This window comes from Cololabis saira, chromosome 8, assembly GCF_033807715.1.
Source record: "Cololabis saira isolate AMF1-May2022 chromosome 8, fColSai1.1, whole genome shotgun sequence".
In the NCBI taxonomy this organism is placed as follows: Eukaryota; Metazoa; Chordata; class Actinopteri; order Beloniformes; family Belonidae; genus Cololabis; species Cololabis saira.
Window position 1 is genome coordinate 47,189,790 of NC_084594.1, and position 23,891 is coordinate 47,213,680.

General features: G+C 41.6%; 1 protein-coding gene across 1 annotated transcript in view; it reads left to right on the forward strand.

Moving 5' to 3' along the window:
• The window catches only part of LOC133449054 (integrin alpha-5-like), a 100,245-nt gene that overhangs the window by 42,100 nt on the left and 34,254 nt on the right, over positions 1 to 23,891 (forward strand). The window contains exons 11-18 of the mRNA XM_061728164.1: positions 963 to 1,015; positions 6,048 to 6,256; positions 6,986 to 7,177; positions 8,266 to 8,311; positions 8,387 to 8,500; positions 13,963 to 14,018; positions 16,111 to 16,268; positions 19,733 to 19,870. Of these exons, the coding sequence (XP_061584148.1) occupies positions 963 to 1,015; positions 6,048 to 6,256; positions 6,986 to 7,177; positions 8,266 to 8,311; positions 8,387 to 8,500; positions 13,963 to 14,018; positions 16,111 to 16,268; positions 19,733 to 19,870 (966 nt within the window). The remainder of the gene's footprint in view (positions 1 to 962; positions 1,016 to 6,047; positions 6,257 to 6,985; positions 7,178 to 8,265; positions 8,312 to 8,386; positions 8,501 to 13,962; positions 14,019 to 16,110; positions 16,269 to 19,732; positions 19,871 to 23,891) is intronic.

Genomic DNA, 23,891 nt, shown 5'->3' on the forward strand with positions numbered 1-23,891 from the left:
CCAGGCCTGGTGAAAAATTTGATATTTAATGGTTTGCATTAATGGGCGTGGCCTAATGGCTGAACAGCGCCCCCTAGAAAACTTTGTGCCTCAAGCCCCACGATACGGTTTGACGTACATGCATGAAAATCGGTACACACCTGTATCATGGCACAACTTAAAGAAAAGTCTCTTGGAATTTGGAATTAATCGTGTCATTTTGGCACAATTTATGCCATTCCTTCAGCAGTTAATACGGCCCGAACCGTAACGTGCACCCAGGTGTGTTATACATCAAAATATGCGTCTCCATCCTGCGACGACGCGCATTACTTTTTTCTTTCAAAAGCGTTACTGTGGCGACGCTAGACGCCAAAAAAGTGCCCCCGTCCCTTCATCTGATTGGTCCATATTTGATAGTTCCCCAAAAGTCACCAATTTTTGCACCAAGCCAGGCCTGGCAATAAAATGACATTTCATGGTTTGCATTAATGGGCGTGACAAGATGGCTTAACAGCGCCCCCTAGAAAACTTTTCTCTGCCATAACTTTTGAATGGTTTGACATAGAGAGTCGTGGGTGGTGTCATTTATGATATGCTTATGGGGGGCGGTGGCCATGGTTGCGAGTGCCCATTCATCACTGCTTGCAGCTTTAATTTATATTTATTATTATTTATCAGTCATGGTGCTGTCTGAAATGAGACCAGAATAAAACAAGTCCACCGCTTGTTGGGTGAGTTGTCATATGGTTCGCAGCCTTGATTATCGGACCCCCTAATTCTGCCCGAGCTTCCAGAAGCAGACTTTAAGCTTCATGAAAAGGCAGAAAAGCAGGCTCTGAGGGGTTGTGGGATTGAGAAAATGAAAGAAAAGATTCTGGCATGGGGGTGTTGGAGGGGATGAAAGATAAAAAAGAAGAGAAGGATCTGTGCAGCATGGTGTGATTACAGACTGACTGGGTCTTGGGTGTGATGTGTTCCAGATGGGGTCGTACTTCGGCTACGCCGTGGCAGCCGCCGACATCAACAACGACGGGTGAGTGAATGGAACCACGGGGACACAGATTGTGGCAGAAATTGTGACAAAGACATTCAAAGGCTGAAAAGAAGTAAACTGAAACAGACATCAGTGTGAATTTTTGGACATTTCCCACACTGGTGCAGTAATACTTTCTATTGTCATGAAAATGTCCCCCTTTTAAAACACCTAAAGTTCCTCTGTGCATGAACTTTCCTTTTGCTGTTTTAATTTCCTCTAACCCTTGCACAGGTATGATAAACGCTTTCTTATGTTTTTGAAATGTTGACTTTTAAAAAGACATGTTTTATCTCGGGCAGTGGTCCACCTTCCTCTGAACTAGAGTATTATAATTTGTGTACTTGCCGGTACCGAGTACCGATACGATACTTCTACCACAAAAATAACTAGGCTAAAAATGCAATGAAAAATGCAATGAATTGGAAGACAGGTTTTATTTGCAACAGATACATTCAATAAAAATAAATAAAATGAGTAGAATAACAATTTAAAAAAAAAAAAATCTTTCTGTGTAAATAAAGTCTCCACGCTTGTCTTCACATTTAAGAAAATATCAAACATATAACATTTCAATGAAACGTCATATCGCGGCTCGAGTGCGTCGAGAAGAGAAATCCTTCGTCTTCTCCAGCTTCAGTGGCTGCTCATCCAGCTATATAACGGGTTAGAGCCTCCGTTATTTTAACTTGTCTCTCGTCATCGTCTGTCGCTTTGGCAGAACCTGAGCTAATGTTGCTGTTGTGGTCTTACAGTAGCATTAGTAAACTCCGTATACTCAGCTTTATGATGCGTCTTGAGATGTTTTATCAAGTTGCTGGTATTAAACGACGTATTCTCCTTCCCTCCTCTTGACACCTTAGCAGCACGTAGCTTCAGTCTGCCTTGCTTCTGTCATCGTCCCTTATTCTGAAATATGTCCACACTGCTGACGTCCCGCTGCATTAATTGTTGCTATTTTGCCTGAAACGGCGCTGCCAGTCTCACTCATGTCTCACTCTCTTCTCACTCATGTATCACTCTCTTCTCAATCATGTATCACTCTCTTCTCACTCATGTATCACTCTCTTCTCACTCATGTATCACTCTCTTCTCACTCATGTATCACTCTCTTCTCATCACCGCTGACTGCAGCTCAACACCTCCCCCTAGAGTCACTAACCAGTAACTACAACAAACAATGAAGTATCGGTGTGTGGCATCGGAAAATTTTTGCGAGTACGAGTATATGAGAGCAGTTTCGGCCCCGATACCAGTATCGGTATCGGGGCATCCCTACTCTGAACAGCTACGTTTTTCTGTCTGGACCATTCTTCTCACTTGGGCTCGCTCATTCAATTCAATTCAATTCAATTCAATTCAATTCAATTCAATTCAATTCAATTCAATTATTATATAAACAATGGCAGAAAACTCCCATAGAAGGATAAAAGCCTTAAGCCAAACAGTGGCAAGAAAAACTCCCCTTTAGGAGGGAAGAAACCTGGACCAGGACCATGATCATAAGGGGGGACCCTCCTGCCGAAGGCCGAGGGGGGGGGGGGGTCGGGGACGTCAGCAGCACACAGCAGGCAGGTGGAAGCAGCAGCGGGATGACCGGGGGGGGCGCGCAGGCAGGTGGAAGCAGCAGCGGGATGACCGGGGTTGGGGGGGGGGGATGCGGGACTGCAGGCCAGAACGCAGCTCCCCGAGGCTCCGGGCTGCAAACATGCACAGAAGATACAAAGGGGGGGCCAGCACAAGAAACTACAGGAACGATGGACAAAAATGATAGCTATGAGATACTTATGCTAAATAAAAATGGAAATGGAGAAGAGAGGAAGGGAAGAGGAGACGAGAAGAAGGGTGAGAGGCACCGCCCAGTGGATCATGTCGGTGCACCCCTGCAGCATAAGCCTATAGCAGCATATCTACCACCAAGCTATATTTGAGACTAACTATTATAGTCTTGTTCTATAGCTGCAACTATGACTACTAACTCTAACACACTAGAGTTTACACTACCTAGAGATTTACCAACACCAGCTAGAGGTTTATTAAACACTAACTATAGGCTTTACTAAACAGAAAGGTTTTAAGTTTAGTTTTAAAGGTGGAGGTGGTGTCAGCCTCCTTAACCCAGATTGGAAGTTGTTTCCATAGTAATGGTGCCTGATAGCAGAACGCCCGCCCTCCAAATCTACATTTGGATACTCTAGGAACTACGAGTAAACCTGCACTCCGAGAACGGAGAGCTCTGCCAGGAACATAAGGCACTATCAGGTCTTGCAAATAATGCGGAGCTAAGCCGTTTTGGGCTTTATACGCAAGTAATAAAATTTTAAATTGGATTCTAAATTTTACGGGTAGCCAATTGAGCGACGCTAACACTGGAGAGACGTGGTCTCTCCTGCTGATTCCTGTCAGCACTCGGGCTGCTGCATTTTGGATAAGCTTGAGCCTATTCAGCAAATTACTTGGACATCCTGCTAATAACACATTACAGTAATCTAGTCTAGAAGATACAAACGCATGAACTAGTTTTTCTGCATCACTCTACGAGAGGATTTTCCTAATCTTTGCAATATTACGGAGATGGAAAAATGCTATTTTACAAACCTGATTAACATATGGTTTAAACGACAAATCCTGATCGAAAAACAACACCAAGGTGTCTCACAGTTGCACAGGAAGCCATCGCAACACCATCTAATCCCTTCCTAAAATGCTCTGGACCAAGAATGATAACCTCCATTTTATCTGAATTTAGAAGCAAGAAATTTCCGGACATCCAGTCCTTGATGTCCCTAAGACATGCCTGAAGTTTAACTAACGGTTCTGTTTCATCCGGATTCATAGACAAATAGAGCTGCGTATCATCAGCATAGCAATGAAAGTGTATGCTGTGATTCTGGATTATACTTCCCAAGGGCTGCATGTATAAACTGAACAAGAATGGCCCTAGCACTGAACCCTGCGGAACACCATAACAGACCCTTGACTGTTCGGAAGAAACCTCATGTACATGAACAAACTGGAACCTGTCAGATAGATATGATTTAAAGCAACGTAGAGCTGTCCCTTTAATCCCAACAACATGCTCTAACCTGTGCAGTAAAATGCTGATCTACAGTGTCAAAAGCAGCACTGAGGTCCAGTAGAACCAGTATGGACACTAATCCCTTATCTGAGGTCCAGTAGAACCAGTATGGACACTAATCCCTTATCTGAGGTCCAGTAGAACCAGTATGGACACTAGTCCCTTATCTGAGGCCATAAGAAGGTCATTCGTGACTCGAACCAGTGCTGTCTCTGTGCTATGATGCATTCTGAACCCTGACTGAAAGACTTCAAACAGATCATTTCTATATAAATAGTCACATAACTGGCTTGAAACTGCCTTTTCCAGAATTTTAGATACAAATGGAAGGTTAGAAATTGGTCTATAATTAGCTAAGGTGTCTGGGTCAAGAGAAGGTTTTTTAAGTAAAGGTTCAATTACTGCCACTTTGAAAACCAGTGGTACATATCCAAAGTTTAGGGATAGGTTGATTTGGTCTAGTATTGTCGCACCAATAAGAGAAAAAACATTTTTGATTAGTCGAGTCAGGATGGGGTCTAACATACATGTGGTTGACTTAGCTCTATTGACGAGTGAGGTTCTCGTGATTTTACTGTTAAAGAAGCTCATAAAGTCTTCACTACTGAGAGCTGCAGGAATGCACGGCTCAACAGAGTTGTGACTCTTTGTCAGCCTGGCTACAGTGCTGAACAGAAAACGTGGGTTACTTTTGTTATCCTCTATCAACGTTGAATAATAAGCTGTTCTGGCTTTGCGAATGGCTTTTTTATATACTATTAGAATATCTTTCCATTCACGATAAGAGTCTACAGACTTACAAGAGTACCACTGCCTTTCCATTTTACGCACGCTTTGTTTCAACATGCGGATATCTGAATTATACCAGGGAGTTAAGCTCCTATGGTTGGAAACCCTCCTTTTCAAAGGAGCAACTTCATCTAAAGCTGAATGCAAGAAATCAGCAGTGTTACTAGCAAGGAAATCAACATCTGCAGAGGTAGAACCCAGGTCACTGGCCTCTATTGCTTCACTATTTTCCACTGTTGTAAGATAAGCAATGGCCTCCCTAAATTTAGCAATAGCTTCATCAGACAAACATCTGCTAAAATAGTACCTCCTGCTTTGCACTTCAACATCGACAATACTAAATTCAAACGTTATTAAATAATGGTCAGATAAAAGGGAGTTTACAGGTGACACCAACAGATCATCAGTTTCAACACCGTAGGTGAGAACGAGATCAAGAGTATGATTAAAACGGTGCGTCGGTTTGTCCACTTTTTGTGAGATACCCATTGATTCTAGAAGAGAATTGAAAGCTAATTTAAGATTATCGCTTTCAACATCCATATGAATATTAAAATCACCCACTATGATGAATTTATCTGTACTGATCCAGATAGGAAATCTGAAAATTCAGACAGAAACTCCAGATAAGCACCAGCAGGGGGCCGATACACTACCACTAACACAACTGGCTTCTCTGATTTCCAGCTCGGGAGTTTCAGACTAAGCGTGAGGCTTTCAGATGTATTATAATTGGACTTAGGTTCAGTTTTTGTTTGGAGACTGGAGTTATAAATTGCTGCGACTCCTCCGCCTCGGCCCGTGCTTCTAGGAATGTGATGATTAAAGTAGCCGGGCGGAGTTGATTCATTCAAACTAACATACTCTTCCTCCTGTAACCATGTTTCTGTTAAACAGAAAATATCACTCCTACTCTCTGTAATTATATCATTTACTAACAGAGACTTGGAGCTTAACAATCGTATATTTAGTAGTCCGCATCTAATTTTTCGGTCTCATATTGGTACCAAATGTGCATTGGTTTGAATTTTTACAAGGTTATTTTGGTTAACGCCTCTATAACGCCGCACCTCGTGAACAAAGAGGTTTATCCACTTTTTGTGAGATACCCATTGATTCTAGAAGAGAATTGAAAGCTAATTTAAGATTATTGCATCTCTGTAGTTTGGATGACCTGGCAGTGGGAGCTCCGATGTTCATGCGTCGAGGGTCTGATGGGCGTCTGGAGGAGCTGGGGAAAGTCTACATCTACTTGCAGAGGGGTCCTTTACTTCTGGAGCCGAGCCCGTCCCAGCTGCTGGGGCCGCAGGCCTTTGGCCGCTTCGGCACCTCTCTGGCTCCTCTGGGGGATCTCAACCAGGACGGATTCAACGGTACATGTACACCGTGCACTCACAGTACAAGAGAGAGCAAGTATGAATATGGATGACATGACACTCCAAGTGGTTGGCTGCCTATAATCCATAAACCATTACCCAAGATGCACCGGTTATGTTCCAAATGTGGTTTATGTCATAATCAGGACGTCTTAGTACATTTGTGTATACCCTACGGAAGAGTATTAGGGCCAGGCAGGAGAAAGTAAAAATAATATTTTAGAGGAGGAAGATTTTTTTTTATTGTGCACTTCGAGAAAAAAGTCGAAATGTCGAGAAAAAAAGTAGAAATGTTGAGATTAATGTTGAAATTCAATTTCAAGAATAAAGTCGAAATTTCATGAATAAAGTCGAAATTTCGAGAATAAAGTTGAAATACATTTAGACTTTTTTCTCGACATTTCGACTTTTTTCTCGACATTTCGATTTTTTTCTCGACATTTCGCCTTTTTTCTCAAAATTGTATTTCAACATTAATCTCGACATTTCGACTTTTTTCTCGACATTTCAACTTTTTTCTCGAAATTGTACTTCAACATTAATCTCGACATTTCGACTTTTTTCTCGACATTTTGATTTTTCTCTCGACATTTCGACTTTTTTCTCGAAGTGCACAATAAAAAAAAATCTTCCTCCTCTAAAATATTATTTTTATTTTCTCCTGCCTGGCCCTAATACTCTTCTGTAATACCAGATGAATTTATTCTGTCCATTGTTTCCAACCAGATATGGCTATCGGCTGTCCTTATGGAGGAGCCGACCAGCAGGGCGTGGTTTTCATCTATAACGGCCATGCTGGAGGACTGAAGGCCACGCCCAGTCAGACTCTCTCTGGACAACGGGCTTCCCGCTCTTTTCCAGCCAGTTTCGGCTTTTCACTGCGAGGCAGCCAAGACCTTGATCACAACGGGTACCCAGGTACACGAGGAAATGGTCTACTACGTGAAATGCACCTTAAAGGGGACCTATTATGAAAAACAGGTTTTTTCTTGCTTTAACATATATAAAGTGGTCTCCCCTCAGCCTGCCAACTGAGAGAAGGAGGAAAGCAACCAGATTCTGCAGTGTCTGTACAGCCGCCTGGATGAGCCGTCCAGTGTGATGTGGATCTACGAGCCAATAAGATTCTGCTCCCATCGTTACGTAACGACGGAGCGATGTGTATCGCGTCATTCAGGCAGCCAATCAGCACAGTGCCTCATTATCATGGACTACGTTTACATGCACTCAAAATTCGGGTTATTACGATTACTGAAACATTGGGAATATTCCGTTTACATGGTAATTAATCATTCAGGATATCTGGATCAAACCAGCGACGCACGGAGAACATCATGACGCAATTCCCGTCATTTCTGCTTCTTCTTCCTGTATCCAAATTCAAAACAAATGCTGCTTCGCGCAACTTTTCTCTCACCTTCTTGTAAATCTTCTATCCCGGTACTTTCTACCGTCTACAAATGCAGAAATGTTCATATCCTTCATTACATTTATGAAGTGATTAGTCTCCTCCTGGTCTTGGTTTCTCCGTGTTTATAAGAACTTCCTGGACTCAAAAGACCAGGATTCCTTGTGAACAGAGCATGTGCAGAAAACAAATTCCTGTTCCGTTTGATGGGGATATTCCGTTTGGCGTTTACATGACCCAATATTCAGGTTTTAAAAGGAGTAACCCAGGGGTCATATTGGGGTTTTTTATAACCCGAATATGATCAAATTCTGGTTATTCAAAGGGGTTATTGGTGTTTACATGGCCGTGCAAAAACTGGGTTATTGCCAATATTCGGGTTTTAAAAGGGTTATTGATGCATGGAAACGCATTTATTGAGGTTAGAAAATGGGAAGATAAAGACATGGCTCAGAGGCTGAATTTCTAATTTTTCTTGGCAAAAACAATCAAAAGCTTGTTTTTAAGACATTCAAGGCCTGTTTAAAATTAGATGGCATAATAGGTCCCCTTTAACATTTTACTCTGTGTCTTCATTTAGCTTATTTTCCTTTTGCAGATCTAATTATTGGGGCTTTTGGGGCAGATAAAGCTTTTTTATTCAGGTATGTTTAACCATTTAAAAGGTTCTCTGGGTAAGCATAGACCTTTCCTCTGAGTCATTCCTTCCCTTCCTGTAGAGCTCGGCCGATAGTGAGAGCCAGGGCTTCGCTCACGGTGCAGCCAACCATGTTCAGCCAGGACGAGAAGACCTGTCTGCTAAACACAGGGACTGAAGTCACGGCCGTGTCCTGGTAAGAGCTGCACACATGTTCCTGTAAGAGCTGCACACATGTTCCTGGTAAGAGATCAAACATGTTCCTGGTAAGAGATCAAACATGTTCCTGGTAAGAGATCAAACATGTTCCTGGTAAGAGATCAAACATGTTCCTGGTAAGAGATCAAACATGTTCCTGTAAGAGATCAAACATGTTCCTGTAAGAGATCAAACATGTTCCTGGTAAGAGATCAAACATGTTCCTGTAAGAGATCAAACATGTTCCTGGTAAGAGATCAAACATGTTCCTGGTAAGAGATCAAACATGTTCCTGTAAGAGATCAAACATGTTCCTGGTAAGAGATCAAACATGTTCCTGGTAAGAGATCAAACATGTTCCTGGTAAGAGTTCAAACATGTTCCTGTAAGAGATCAAACATGTTCCTGGTAAGAGATCAAACATGTTCCTGGTAAGAGATCAAACATGTTCCTGGTAAGTGATCAAACATGTTCCTGGTAAGGAAGGAACTCTTCTCTTCCCTTCCTTCCTTCCTTCCTTCCTTCCTTCCTTCCTTCCTTCCTTCCTTCCTTCCTTCCTTCCTTCCTTCCTTCCTTCCTTCCTTCCTTCCTTCCTTCCTTCCTTCCTTCCTTCCTTCCTTCCTTCCTTCCTTCCTTCCTTCCTTCCTTCCCTCCCTTCCTTCCTCCCTTCCTTCCTTCCTTCCTTCCTTCCTTCCTTCCTTCCTTCCTTCCTTCTTTTTTCCCTTCCTTCCTTCTTTCCTCCTGCTCTCTCCTTCCTTCCTTCCTTCCTTCCTTCCTTCCTTCCTTCCTTCCCTCCCTCCCTCCCTTCCTTCCTTCCTTCCTTCCTTCCTCCCTCCCTTCCTTCCTTCCTTCCTTCCTTCCTTCCTTCCTTCCTTCCTTCCTTCCTTCCTTCTTTTTTCCCTTCCTTCCTTCTTTCCTCCTGCTCTCTCCTTCCTTCCTTCCTTCCTTCCTTCCTTCCTTCCTTCCTTCCTTCCTTCCTTCCTTCCTTCCTTCCTTCCTTCCTTCCTTCCTTCCTTCCTTCCTTCCTTCCTTCCTTCCTTCCTTCCTTCTTTTCTCCCTTCCACACTTCCTTCCTTCCTTCTTTCCTCCCATCTTCTCTTCCTCCTTCCTCGACCTGAAGACAGCTCAGGGGTTAATAAAACAGATAAAGGTATCTTCACCCAGTACTGTAGTGTAGGAGAAATGTAGAAATGTCTTCAATGAAGAAACCGTTAAGAGCTCACTGACAGGAACAGAACATGGAAATTCTTGAAAATGTTATGTAACTCACATCTTCTTGTACTTTGTTGCACAAAAAGGTCACATGATTTAATGTTTCCCAGTTTTCTGTCCAAACTCCAAACGCTACTACACTATTTTAGATGCAGGACAAAACCTAAAGATTGTTCTATCGTGTTAAATGTGGAACATTTAAAGATTGTTGTCAGATACTTTCCAAACTGGCTGTTTTTTGTTAAACATCAGCCTGGCACATTCATACAAGTAACTCTTGTTCTGGTGCTTATTGGTATTTTTGCTGCTTTGGAAACGAGACGGAAGTTGCCGCCAGGAGCAGTTAAAGAGGAGCTGGCACAAAGGTGGGGTGGCTTCATGGAAACATGGAAAGGTGGGCAGAGAGGAGAATCCAGTTACCAACTTCACTCGGAAAAGAACTGCTCATGCTCTTGAAGTGGAAGACGGGTTTATATTTTCGTTTAAATGCTGCTTCTGTTAAAGACAAAATAAGAAAATGTTGAAGTGGCTGTTAGTGGCTTTGGTGTTGTTTCGTTTGGATTTCCTCTTTTGAAATGGAATAAACGTTGGATGCAGCGTCTGCTAGTACCTCTCATTAAAAGACAAATATAATGTCAATTGTATTTAATGTAATTAATGTAATAATGCCTGTAGTTAATCATGTATCTAACTGAATGACAGTTGCGTACAAAAGTGAGTATATCCCCTCTTAATCCTACGTTTATTGTTTATTGTGTGTAAAATGTAATTATATAACACAGGACTGTCTCAGAAAATTAGAATATTGTGATAAAGTTCTTTATTTTCTGTAATGCAATTAAAAAAACAAAAATGTCATACATTCTGGATTCATTACAAATCAACTGAAATATTGCAAGCCTTTTATTATTTTAATATTGCTGATTATGGTTTACAGTTTAAGATTAAGATTCCCAGAATATTCAAATTTTTTGAGATAGGATATTTGAGTTTTCTTAAACTGTAAGCCATGATCAGCAATATTAAAATAATAAAAGGCTTGCAATATTTCAGTTGATTTGTAATGAATGCAGAATGTATGACATTTTTGTTTTTTTAATTGCATTATAGAAAATAAAAAACTTTATCACAATATTCAAATTTTTTATGAGACAGTCCTGTATAAAAATAGTCTAATTATATAAGGTATTAGCATTAGGCAAAAAAATATTAGATAAACAACTTCATATACCTTTTTCAGTATGTTATTTTTTATTTGACCAAAAGGGAACTCTGGAGAGGAGGTGACTGACGTCTCTAGCAGCAGAACGGCAGTTCATCAGGTTCAGTGTGTTCAGGGCAGGAAGCCGTAGATGAGTGACCCGTCCCTGCAAACACCAGGTCTGGGCCGAGACTAACGGCCCTTTTCCACTAGCACCTACTCAGCGCTTCTACCCGCCACGCCCCCGTCTTGAGCTTCTCCACTACGGGTCGAGGCGGGTGGAGCCGTGCCAAGCAGATACTTTCTCTGTAACCGTTCTGCCGAGGTTCTAACCGGCTGAGCCGGCCCTATATCTGACGTCATCACACTACAGGCCACTGATTGGTCGGGGGGCGGGGCCGTCAGACGTTTGAATCAGGAAGCGGGAGTCATGGTTTACAGCTTAAAGGAGCTGTATGTAAGAGCAATAATAAAACGAATCATAAAATGACCCCGATATGTCAACAGACATTTAAAAATCATGTTCATTTCAAATACTTATGTCACTGACAACAGCACTCAAGCCAGGATATTCCAGTTTAAAAAGAGGAGTTGCAGCCCTCAACTGATGTTTATGTTGTCATTTTTTGTTTTGGCCTGAAGCTCCACCCTCCACCTATCTCCCAATCACCAAGTCAGTATTGTTTCTGAAGCTCCACCCTCCACCTATCTCCCAATCACCAAGTCAGTATTGTTTCTGAAGCTCCACCCTCCACCTATCTCCCAATCACCAAGTCAGTATTGTTTCTGAAGCTCCACCCTCCACCTATCTCCCAATCACCAAGTCAGTATTGTTTCGGCATCCGTGTTGCCAGCTCGGCTGTAATTATCGCAGCCATGGCAGCCTACGTTCCTGCTGCATTCTGCAGCCTACCTGGCAACCTCTGGTCGGGGGGAGGAGGGGGAGGGTACACGCCGCTCAACAATATTTGGAAAGTGACTGCAGTACCAGTTTTGGACATTTCTTACAGACGGCTCCTTTAAGAAAACTCAAATATCCTATCTCAAAAAATTAGAATATTCTGGGAATCTTAATCTTAAACTATAAACCATAATCAGCAATATTAAAATAATAAAAAGCTTGCAACATTTCAGTTGATTTGTAATGAATCCAGAATGTATGACATTTTTGTTTTTTTTAATTGCATTACAGAAAATAAAGAACTTTATCACAATATTCTAATTTTCTGAGACAGTCCTGTAATATATGTCCGTATTGGTTCAATACGGAACGTAACTTTTAATTCCCACTGACGTAACTGCCTGCTCTTGTTGGTGTCAGAGGGGGAGGTTTGAGTCGGAGGTGCAGATCAGGTTTCAGGTCAGACTTCCATCTCCATGTTCTTCATGAAGCAGTTTCCCTAGCAGAGCTCACATTCAGGCCTGTTGTGCAGTTCTGTCAGCTCCTGAAATACATGCTGATTTAAACACCCCCTTCATGTCGTGGTGGGTTGCACTGATGCCTCACAAGAAGGTTTCTTGTCCAAATCCTTGCTGGGGAATTTCTGTGTGGCGTTTTTGCATTCTCCCCCTCTATTTGTGTGGGTTTTCTCTAACTACTCCGCTGGCTAAATGGACCTTAGGAGTCCAAATGTGGGGTTGGTAGTGTTTGTGTGGTCCCTGTCTGGGGTCTGCCCTGCACTCGTCTGCTCACAGCCGGACCCTGGCGTCCTGGTCAGAACTGACACAGGCTGAAATCCTTTCCAACTCTACAGTAACTCCCATCACTATACGCTCACAGAGTTCATGCAACACAGTCTGTTACCGGCATCAAATTAAAAGGGGTATAAATTAATCAAATTGAGTGAAAAATATCTGAATATTACGGAAGAGCCATGCAGGAGAAAAAACATTTGAGAGGGGAATATTTTTTTTATTGTGCACTTCGAAGAAAAAAGAAATGTCAAGAAAAAAGTCGAAATGTCGAGATTAATGTTGAAATACAATTTCAAGAATAAAGTCGAAATTTCGCCTTTTTTCTCAACATTTCAACTTTTTTCTCGAAATTGTACTTCAACATTAATCTCGACATTTCGATTTTTTTCTCGACATTTCAACTTTTTTTCTCGAAGTGCATAATGAAAAAAAAATCTTCCTCCTCTAAAATATTATTTTTATTTTTCTCCTGCATGGTAGGTCTCCTTCCGTAGAATATTCTCCTCTGTTAATGCACAGAAATATTTCTACGTACTGTATAGGGCTGGGCGATATATTGAGATTTTAATATATATCGATATATTTTCAAACACGATATGGTATGATACAATATCGTTTATATCGATTTAAAAAAAAAAAAAAAAAATTTTTACATTTTTTTTTTATGATTTTGATATAGCTTATTTTGTGACAAATTGACTTGAATGTTTTATTTAAGATTTGCACAAATGTTTTGTTATTTGCACAACAGTCAGCCTCAGTGGAAAAGTCTGCCTGTTACTGTCTACATTGTATTAATTGCACAGTGTATTTTAATTTAATTGTTATGCAGGAAAGGGATATTTCTTTTATTTTATTCAAGAAGCATTTTTATTCTATATATGCAGGCAGTTTATTTTTATTTCATTTGTTTTATACATTTTGATATTGTGCAGACCTCTGTTAATAAAGGTACCTGTGTGACATTTGGCACGAGGCTTTGTATTAAAACTGACTGTTTTTTTAAGGGTTTGCCTCAGAAAAAAAATGAAGCTAACAGAGATGCTAACAGAGATGCTATGCTATAATGCTTTGGGGGAAACCCCAATTAAGGCACAGAAAAAATATCGAGATATATATCGAGTATCGCCATTTAGCTAGAAAATATCGAGATATGACTTTTGGTCCATATCGCCCAGCCCTAGTACTGTAGATACATATTTATCGCTTGCCAGCTTGAATAAAAGCTTGAATGAATGAATGACTCCAATGACTGCTAAGGATTTCAGCCCAAAAGCTCAACATGTAGAACCACATGGTTACATTTTCTTATGCTTCTTCCTGTTCTTTCTGTTTCTGGTTGAAACGTTCAGCGCCAGCATCAGTTTCTGCCTGTGGGCTAGTGGGAAACACCTCCCCTCTACTCTAGGTAAGGCATGCACACACACATGGTCCCGATTATCCTGCTTTCTTTGTGCAGCCACAAGTATGCTGGACCACTCTCAGGTCAATCTGGCAGTTAGAGTGAAGATAAAGGAACAGTCGTGTAAATAGAGCGAAACTTGGTGGGCTCCGCTGGTTTGGAGGAGCATATATGTTTATCCCACACGTGGGCGTCCATACTGTCCGTGTTCTCTGCAGTTCTTGTTCTCTACCTGTCTTTATACAGTGTACAAAGAGAAAAAAAAAACAGAAAATAGTATTTTTTCTAAATTATTGATATCCATTGTTTGTTTTGTTTGATATCCATTTGCATGCAGTGATGAGAGCTCATGTCTAGATATACTGTATGTGTCTTGGTGGCCTTGCATACAATTTATTTACGTGCATGCAGTACTCGAGTTGTAAAAAAGAATCACGGGGGATGGTGGATTTTATCATATGCGGACAGATCATTTGTGCTGATTAATTTCAATTCAATTCAATTTTATTTATATAGCGTCTAATACAACAGAGTTGTCTCTAGACGCTTTCCAGAGACCCATACCCAGAACATGACCCCCGAGCAGTTATTACATAAACAATGGCAGGTAAAAACTCCCCTAGTGGGAGAAAAACCTTAAGCCAAACAGTGGCAAGGAAAAACTCCCCTTTAGGAGGGAAGAAACCTTGAGCAGGACCAGGCTCATAAGGGGGGACCCTCCTGCCGAGGGCCAGACTGGTGGGTCAGGGACGGCAACAGCACAGCAGGCAGGTGGAAGCAGCAACGGGATTACAAATAATATAATATATTACAAATAATAGCACTGACCAAAACACCTGCAGAAATACTGCAGGAATGACATACTGTAGCAGCAGTTAATTCAATTTCAATTCAATTCAATTTTATTTCTATAGCGTCTAATACAAGAAAAGTTGTCTCTAGACGCTTTCCAGGGACCCAGAACATAAACCCCCGAGCAATTATTACATAAACAATGGCAGGAAAAACCTTAAGCCAAACAGTGACAAGAAAAACTTCCCTTTAGGCAGGTGGAAGCAGCAACGGGATGACCGGGGGTGGGAACCGCAGGCAGGTGGAAGCAGCAACGGGATGACCGGGGGTGGGGACCGCAGGCAGGTGGAAGCAGCAACGGGATGACCGGTGGTGGGGACCGTAGGCCAGCACGCAGCTCCCGAAGCTCTGGCCCAATCAGCAAGCCCCAGGTTAGGTGCAGGGTCGGGGAAAGGTTGAGAAGGGGCAGGGCCAGGGAGAGGAGTCTTGATGGACAAATCTCTACCCCGCCTGACCGGGCCGTTACCCTTTCCCTCTCACTCCCACACTGCAGGTTCCGGTGTTGTGCATTCAGAGATGCTCTTCACCACCAGCAGAGGATTCTGTAAGCCTTCTGTAAGCTTTAAATATCCACTGGGCTTACATCAAATACATCAAAACACAACAATAAAAAACACTTTTCTGAACTTATCAATATGACTCTGTCCTTCACAGGATAAGTAAAATGGATCACTGCAAAAACTCTAAATCTTAACAAGAATATTTGTCTTATTTCTAGTTAAAATGTCTCATTTTAGTAAAAAAAATCTCATTACACTTAAAACAAGACTCATCACTGGAAAAAACAACAATTTTCACCTCTTTCAAGTAGATTTTCACTTGAAATAAGTAGAAAAATCTGCCAGTGGAACAACATTTTTTTTGCTTGTAATGAGAAGATAAATCTTGTCCCACTGGCAGATTTTCCTACTTATTTCAAGTGAAAATGTATTGAAACAGGTGAAAAATTATTTTTCTGGTGTTATTTTTCTGGTGATGACTAAATGTTGAAATAGCAGTAAAACCACATTCATTGATGAAATGACATAAGGGATGGAAAGGAGGGATGGCAGTTTTACAGGGGGGATGATTTGGACCGTTTTTATTTCAGGGGGGGGATGATTTGGACCGTTTTTATTTCAGGGGGGGGATGCCATCCCCCCCTCAACTCCAGTACTGCATGCATGACAGAGGTATAAAGATGAACAGATGATGCACGTTTTTACTTTTTTCTTTTTTACTTTCCTTCTGTGTGTCCACCTCCCAGGTTTTGTGGTGGAGGTGCAGCTGGACAACGTGAAGCAGAGAAACAAGGAGTCTGTCAGGAGGATGTTCTTCCTGCAGAACCGGCAGGCCGGTCTGGTCCAGACCTTTAACCTGAGTGATGGGGAAAGCGTGTGCCACGACTGCAAGATCTACCTACGGGTCAGTAAACAACCTCACATCCCCCCTTTTAGCGGAAGATTGGTGGGACGATTTGTTTTATTTTTTATTTTATTTTTGTACATGTAGTAAAAAAAAAAAAAAAAAAAAAACAACACTTCATGAGAAGTTTAAGAAAACAAAACTGTTATGCTGTGGTTGTTGAGGACCCGTGTGCAGGAGAGCAGGAGCCAGGAGTTGCAGCAAAAAAGGGTTTATTTTAACAAAGTCAAAAACAAAGCGCTGCTGGGCAGGATCAAGACCAAAACCAGGATCAGAAAAACTGCGAGGAGACATGGAGGAAGAAACAGTACGGACCGACAGGGAACCAAGGAATGACAAGACAAGATATACTGAGGGGATAACGAGACATGACGAGACACAGGTGCAGACACAATCAGGGCAGATGGGACACAGGCGGGAGAAACAGAAACTGAAGGCTGGGGGGAATGTCAAACCTTGATAAAAACAACAAAACAAAGAATTTCATCCTTTAAAACTTGCTATCTTAATTTACATGTGCCAAAAAAGGAGTAGGAAGAAGTGTAAACTTATTTAGTCCTACCCCCATTCACTGATCATTTAACCTGTATTTATAAATATTCACACACTGTACTCACACTGCTAAATAACATTATTAATAATAATAATAATAATAATAATAATTATTATTATTATTATTATTATTATTATTATTATTATTATTATTATTATTATTATTATTATTATTATATACAGTAATTATACTCACACACCTACTTATACATGCATACATACATACACATAGTTGAATATTTCTATTTTTGACGATGCACCGGTGTTGCACATTAAAAATTACACGTAGCGACGTTGAACACTAACCTTTTCACTTATTTTCTTGTTTGTTGTTCTTCTTAGAATAGAATAGAATAGAATAGTAGACTTTATTGATCTCCCAGAGGAGAAATTCAGTCGTGCAGCAGCCAAAACACACACACGCTTTATACAAAAAATTTAAAATAGAAATAACCATAAATAGTTAAATAATAAAAAAGGGCAATATAAAAAGTAGAAAAAGACTATGTACAAGAGAGAAAAAAAGTAGTAAACACCAAATAAACAAAAATTCTTATTCCTCGTTCTTCTTATTTCTTCCTTTTCACTTACGTCCTCTTCTTCTTCTTCTTCTTCTTCTTCTTCTTCTTCTTCTTCTTCTTCTTCTTCTTCTTCTTCTTCTTCTTCTTCTTCTTCTTCTTCTTCTCCTCTCACGTAAATCACACCGGTGCATCAGCAAAAATAGTCCCCGGTAATTCACTTCCTTTGTGGCTTTTTTATTTGCGTTGTTTCTTTTATTTGCAGCGGCGTTTGTGTTTATTTGCAGCATTTATTTTATTTGCAAAGCGCTTATTTTATTTGCAGCGGCGTTTCTTTTTATTCGCAGCGTTTCTTTAATTTTCAGCAATGGCGGGTCTTGGCCACCGTATTAGACCCCTAGTGGAGAAGCGCAGAAACCGAGGCAATGCGGGTCAAGTCGGGCTGAGTAGGTACTAGTGGAAAAGCACCATAAGAATAGTCCAATCTTTTGTTCCTAGGCATTCTTGTGTGTTTTTAGTTGTGTATTTTGGCTAATTTTCTTGTTGGAGGACCAATGATCTGCCACTGAGACCAAGCTTTCTGACATGTAGCAGCACATTTGGCTCCAGAATGCCAGAGATTATCCTGTACCTGCAAAGCAGCTCCAGGACTTCACCAGCCTCCTCCACGGGGGCTGACTGTTGAAATCTGTGAACATGGATCTGATGGGACTTTGACAAAAAGCTCCAGTTTTGTCTCGTGTGTACGCAACGCAGGGAATTCTCTTGGAAGCTTTTTTGGCTCGTCATTGTGCATTTTGAAAAATTCCAGTCTGTTTTTTTATGATTTGCTTTCAACAGTGGAGTCCTCCTCCGCCGGCCGCTTTAGCTCAAACAACGTGACGGATGTTACGATCTGACACGGAGGAACCTTGACCTGCGAGTTCAGGTTGAAACTATTTGGAAGTTGTTCTGAGCTCCTTTGGTGCAATAGGAAAAGACACAAGGCCTTTATCTGAGGTCAAGAAGACATCAGTAATAACTTTCCCAGAACACCTGGATCTTAGATTAATGTATGTATACATAGAGGTCTAATTATAGAAACCTTAAAAGCCTCTGGCACATGAACTATCTGACTGATGTATTCAAAATGTAAGTGCCAATGTAAAGGGGGAAATGAAGATGAAGCTACTGTTGTTGCTGTCACAGAGACATCAACAGGACAGTCAAGTCAGTTATCCGGTTCCAAAGCTGCTCCTTCTCACCACATATCAGACACACGAGTTACAACAATGCAATTTTAATAATGACCATAAACTGTAAATAAACAGTGCTTAAAAGGAAAGCTGTTTTGTGATTATGTAAATAATGTATAACCAGTACTGGAGTTGAGGGGGGATGAGGGGGGGTGAGGGGGATGAAATAAAAACAGTCCAAATCATCCCCCCCTGAAATAAAAAACGGTCCAAATCATCCCCCCTGTAAATTTGCCATCCCTCCTTTCCATCCCTTATGTCATTTCATCAATGAATGTGGTTTTACTGCTATTTCAACATTTAGAGTCATCACAAGAAAAATAACACCAGAAAAATAACTTATTTGACAATTTTCACCTGTTTCAAGTACATTTTCACTTGAAATCAGTAGAAAAATCTGCCAGTGGGACAAGATTTATCTTCTCATTACAAGCAAAAAAATCTTGTTCCACTGGCAGATTTTTCTACTTATTTCAAATGAAAACCTACTTGAAACAGGTGAAAATTGTTGTTTTTTCCAGTGATGAGTCTTGTTTTAAGTGTAATGACATTTTTTTACTAAAATGAGACATTTTAACTAGAAATAAGACAAATATTCTTGTTAAGATTGTGAGTTTTTGCAGTGATCCATGTTACTTATCCTGTGAAGGACAGAGTCATATTGATAAGTTCAGAAAAGTGTTTTTTATTGTTGTGTTTTGATGTATTTGATGTAAGCCCAGTGGATATTTAAAGCTTACAGAAGGCTGCATTTAACTGCTGCTATGTCATTCCTGCAGTATTTCTGCAGCTGTTTTGGTCACTGCTATTATTTGTAATATATTATATTATTTGTAATCAGCACCATTTATCTGTCCCCATATGATAAAATCCACCATCCCCCCTGATTTATTTTTACAACTCGAGTACTGTGTATAATATACTGTTTAATCTTACCGACAGGTAAATCCCTGCTAGCTTTCATTGCAGCATCTAGTCTGATCTAATCAGACGTTGTACTTGGTGAATAAACATAACTGTTATAGGACAGAGACACCACATAGTAGAGAAACTTCAAACAGTTTGGACTTGTAGACTGCTGCTGTGACGCCTGCTGGTGATTTCATAAAGCCGGTTAAGTGCTGAGGTGTTGATGCGGCTGCTTCCGTCTCTCTGGCAGGCTGAGGACGAGTTCCGGGATAAACTCTCTCCCATTTACATCAGCCTGAACTTCAGCCTGGACCGGAACACCCCGCTGGACCAACACAGCCTCACTCCCATCCTGGACTACCAGACACAGCAGCGGCTGCAGCAGAGGGTAGGAACACATCCCATGATCACCAGAAACATGACCAAACACAATTCATGAGTGTAATTGGGATGATGAGAAAGTAGTTAAACAGTTTCAGCTTTTTCTGTAATGTTCGTATTATAATGCTCAGATTGTGGCTCCTTTTGTCGGGCTGGAGGTGGATTTGTCTTTATAAATGTTCACATTTACTCCTGTTCAGACTCTTGCTCAGTTACTCTCTTATTTCTTTTGCTGTCATTACTAAACTCTTGTGTGTTGTAGTTTGTAAGCTAGTTCCATCATTATTTATGTGTGATGTAGTGGCGTATGGTGAAGGAAAATAGTTTAATCGAAATTATTTAATTCGGAATAATTAATTCCGAATTAAAAAACATCCTGTAACCGTGGCCAGTGACTCTTTAACAGCATGTTTCTCTGTTGCCAACCATAACCTCTGCTGCGGCTCATGGTCGGGGGCTGAGGATAACACATGAAGAGCTGGTTCCTTCTGACATGTGTTGTAGCTCTGTACACGAACAGTTGGACAGTTTATGGAGAACTGGTGAATCATGAGAGGACTGACAGCCCAGTTTGGGCGGGGCGGTGCTCGGCTCTCACATCTGCTGTGGTTTGTTTATGTGTGTTGCTAGCGGTCTCTGGAACCGAGCAAGAACCAGCACGGGAAACGTTAAGAGAGTTTTTTCAAGGTGAATTGAACATGTGATGTGGTAACGTCAGCACGAGCATCGCGCCCAAATTACTTTCTGTTTTCACCCCAAAACCTGTTTACAAGTTTGATGTGTACTTGTTTTTACCAACTCTTTAATCAAAGCAATGAACAGGCTGATCATTTAACCCTGGTACTGTGTTCGGGTCAAAATGACCTCATTCTCCTTCTTTCCTCCTGCTCTCTCCTTCCTTCCTTCCTTCCTTCCTTCCTTCCTTCCTTCCTTCCTTCCTTCCTTCCTTCCTTCCTTCCTTCCTTCCTTCCTTCCTTCCTTCCTTCCTTCCTTCCTTCTCCCTTCCTCCTTCCTTCCTTCCTTCCTTCCTTCCTTCCTTCCTTCCTTCTTTCCTTCCTTCCTTCCTTCCTTCCTTCCTTCCTTCCTTCCTTCCTTCCTTCCTTCCTTCCTTTTTTCCTCCTGCTCTCTCCTTCCTTCTCCCTTCCTCCCTTCCTCCTTCCTTCCTTCCTTCCTTCCTTCCTTCCTTCCTTCCTTCCTTCCTTCCTTCCTTCCTTCCTTCCTTCCTTCTTTCCTTCCTTCCTTCCTTCCTTCCTTCCTTCCTTCCTTCCTTTTTTCCTCCTGCTCTCTCCTTCCTTCTCCCTTCCTCCCTTCCTCCTTCCTTCCTTCCTTCCTTCCTTCCTTCCTTCCTTCCTTCCTTCCTTCCTTCCTTCCTTCCTTCCTTCCTTCCTTCCTTCCTTCCTTCCTTCCTTCTTTCCTTCCTTCCTTCCTTCCTTCCTTCCTTCCTTCCTTCCTTCCTTCCTTCCTTTTTTCCTCCTGCTCTCTCCTTCCTTCTCCCTTCCTCTTTTCTCCCTTCCTTCCTTCTTTCCTCCTGCTCTCTCCTTCCTTCTCCCTTCCTCCCTTCCTCCCTTCCTTCCTTCCTTCCTTCCTTCCTTCCTTCCTTCCTTCCTTCCTTCCTTCTTTCCTTCCTTCCTTCCTTCCTTCCTTCCTTCCTTCCTTCCTTCCTTCCTTCCTTCCTTCCTTCCTTCCTTTTTTCCTCCTGCTCTCTCCTTCCTTCTCCCTTCCTCTTTTCTCCCTTCCTTCCTTCTTTCCTCCTGCTCTCTCCTTCCTTCTCCCTTCCTCCCTTCCTCCCTTCCTTCCTTCCTCCCTTCCTTCCTTCCTTCCTTCCTTCCTTCCTTCCTTCCTTCCTTCCTTCCTTCCTTCCTTCCTTCCTTCCTTTTTTCCTCCTGCTCTCTCCTTCCTTCTCCCTTCCTCTTTTCTCCCTTCCTTCCTTCTTTCCTCCTGCTCTCTCCTTCCTTCTCCCTTCCTCCCTTCCTCCCTTCCTTCCTTCCTCCCTTCCTTCCTTCCTTCCTTCCTTCCTTCCTTCCTTCCTTCCTTCCTTCCTTCCTTCCTTCCTTCCTTCCTTCCTTCCTTCCTTTTTTCCTCCTGCTCTCTCCTTCCTTCTCCCTTCCTCTTTTCTCCCTTCCTTCCTTCTTTCCTCCTGCTCTCTCCTTCCTTCTCCCTTCCTCCCTTCCTCCCTTCCTCCCTTCCTCCCTTCCTTCCTTCCTTCCTTCCTTCCTTCCTTCCTTCCTTCCTTCCTTCCTTCCTTCCTTCCTTCCTTGACCCGAAGACAGCACAAGGGTTAACCCCAGCCCAAAGTGTGATGTGTTCCACTGTCAGGTTTCCATATGAAGTAAGTTTTAGAACAGAGAAGAAAACACAACAAAAACACAAAAACTTAGATCAGCGATCAAACTGAAGAAACTTTAGGCCTTATTTACTCTGTTCGTCTATTCTGCAAAGGTAAGATTTTCCATTTTTTAGTGTCTGTCCTCCTCCACGAACAGAGGAGAGTTCTCAGGAACCCCTATAGAATCTGTGGAGGGGAAAGCCAAGGGGATGGGTTTCAGGGGAGTAAAGTTACTCCGTTATTGACAGGGTTAGGGTTGTAACAGTAGGAATTGAAATGGTTTGGTTTGAAGACTCACGTCCAGTACAGACAAACGGGAGGACTAAAGGAAATAAGTCACCGCTGAGAAGATGAGAAATCATTACAATGTGGCCGTGATCCATTTCATGTTACATAACCACTGGGTGTGGTCCCAGTGCACACGTCCAGAATTCTGACCACACTGATGTGGTCACAATTACCACTATAGGATCTCATTATGTGAAGTACTACTGTTAAAATTATTAATGGTTTCTCACTGATTATTATTTAATGTGTTCAAATGTTGTAATCTCCACTTCTGTGGCAATGTTTGCTGTGACTTACACAGCCTCCACAGGAAAGTCCCTGACTGTTATAAAGATATAAAATGAGGTAATTGCCAGATTGCGTCCACTGAAATACACTGCTACAAAAAAAAGTAAAGGAACGCTTTGAAAGCACATCAGAGCTCAATGGGAAAAAAAGAAAACAACTACTGGATAAATCAGCACCTGATGTTGACAGAGATAAGTTGTTGTGATCAACTTTATCATATATGAAAAAGCCACAGACATTAAAAATGTGCCTCCACTTCCTGGCTCTCCATGACCGCAACAAATGTGTTTTTGGTGCTCTGACGTGGATGTAGGGTGCTTAGTCATTCGATAGCCAATGAGCTACTAGACCTCGGGTATGTCCCGCCTTCCCGATGTGGAGACGGCATTCATTTCCAGAGCTATGCTGATGATACGCTGCTTTATTTCTCTAAGAAGCCAAATGAAACAAAACCGTTAGCTAAACTTCAGTCATTTCTTAGGGACATCAAAGACTGGATGTCCACTTATTTTATTTATTTACTTATTTACTTATTTTTGGTCCAAAGTATCTTAGGAAGGGATTAGATGATGTTGCGATGGCCTCCAGTACAACTGAGAAGCCTTGGTGTTGTTTTCGACCAGGAATGGTCTTTTAAACTGTATATTAATCAGGTTTTTAAAATAGTAAGAAAAACTAGTTCATGCATTTGTATCTTCTAGACTAGATAACTGTAATGTGTTATTAGCAGGATGTCCAAGTAATTTGCTGAATAGGCTCCAGCTGATCCAGAATGCAGCAGCACGAGTACTGACAGGAATTAACAGGTGAGCCCACGTCTCTCCAGTGTTAGCGTCGCTCCATTGGCTACCTGTAAAACTCCAATTTAAAATTTTATTCCTTGCGTATAAAGCCCAAAATGGCCTAGCTCTGTGATATTTGCAAGACTTGATAGTGCCTTATGTTCCTGGAAGACCTCTCTGTTCTCGGAGTGCAGGTTTACTCGTAGTTCCTAGAGTATCTAAATGTAGATTTGGAGGGCGGGCGTTCTGCTATCAGGCACCATTACTTTGGAACCAACTTCCAATCTGGGTTAAGGAGGCTGACACCACCTCCACCTTTAAAACTAAACTTAAAACCTTTCTGT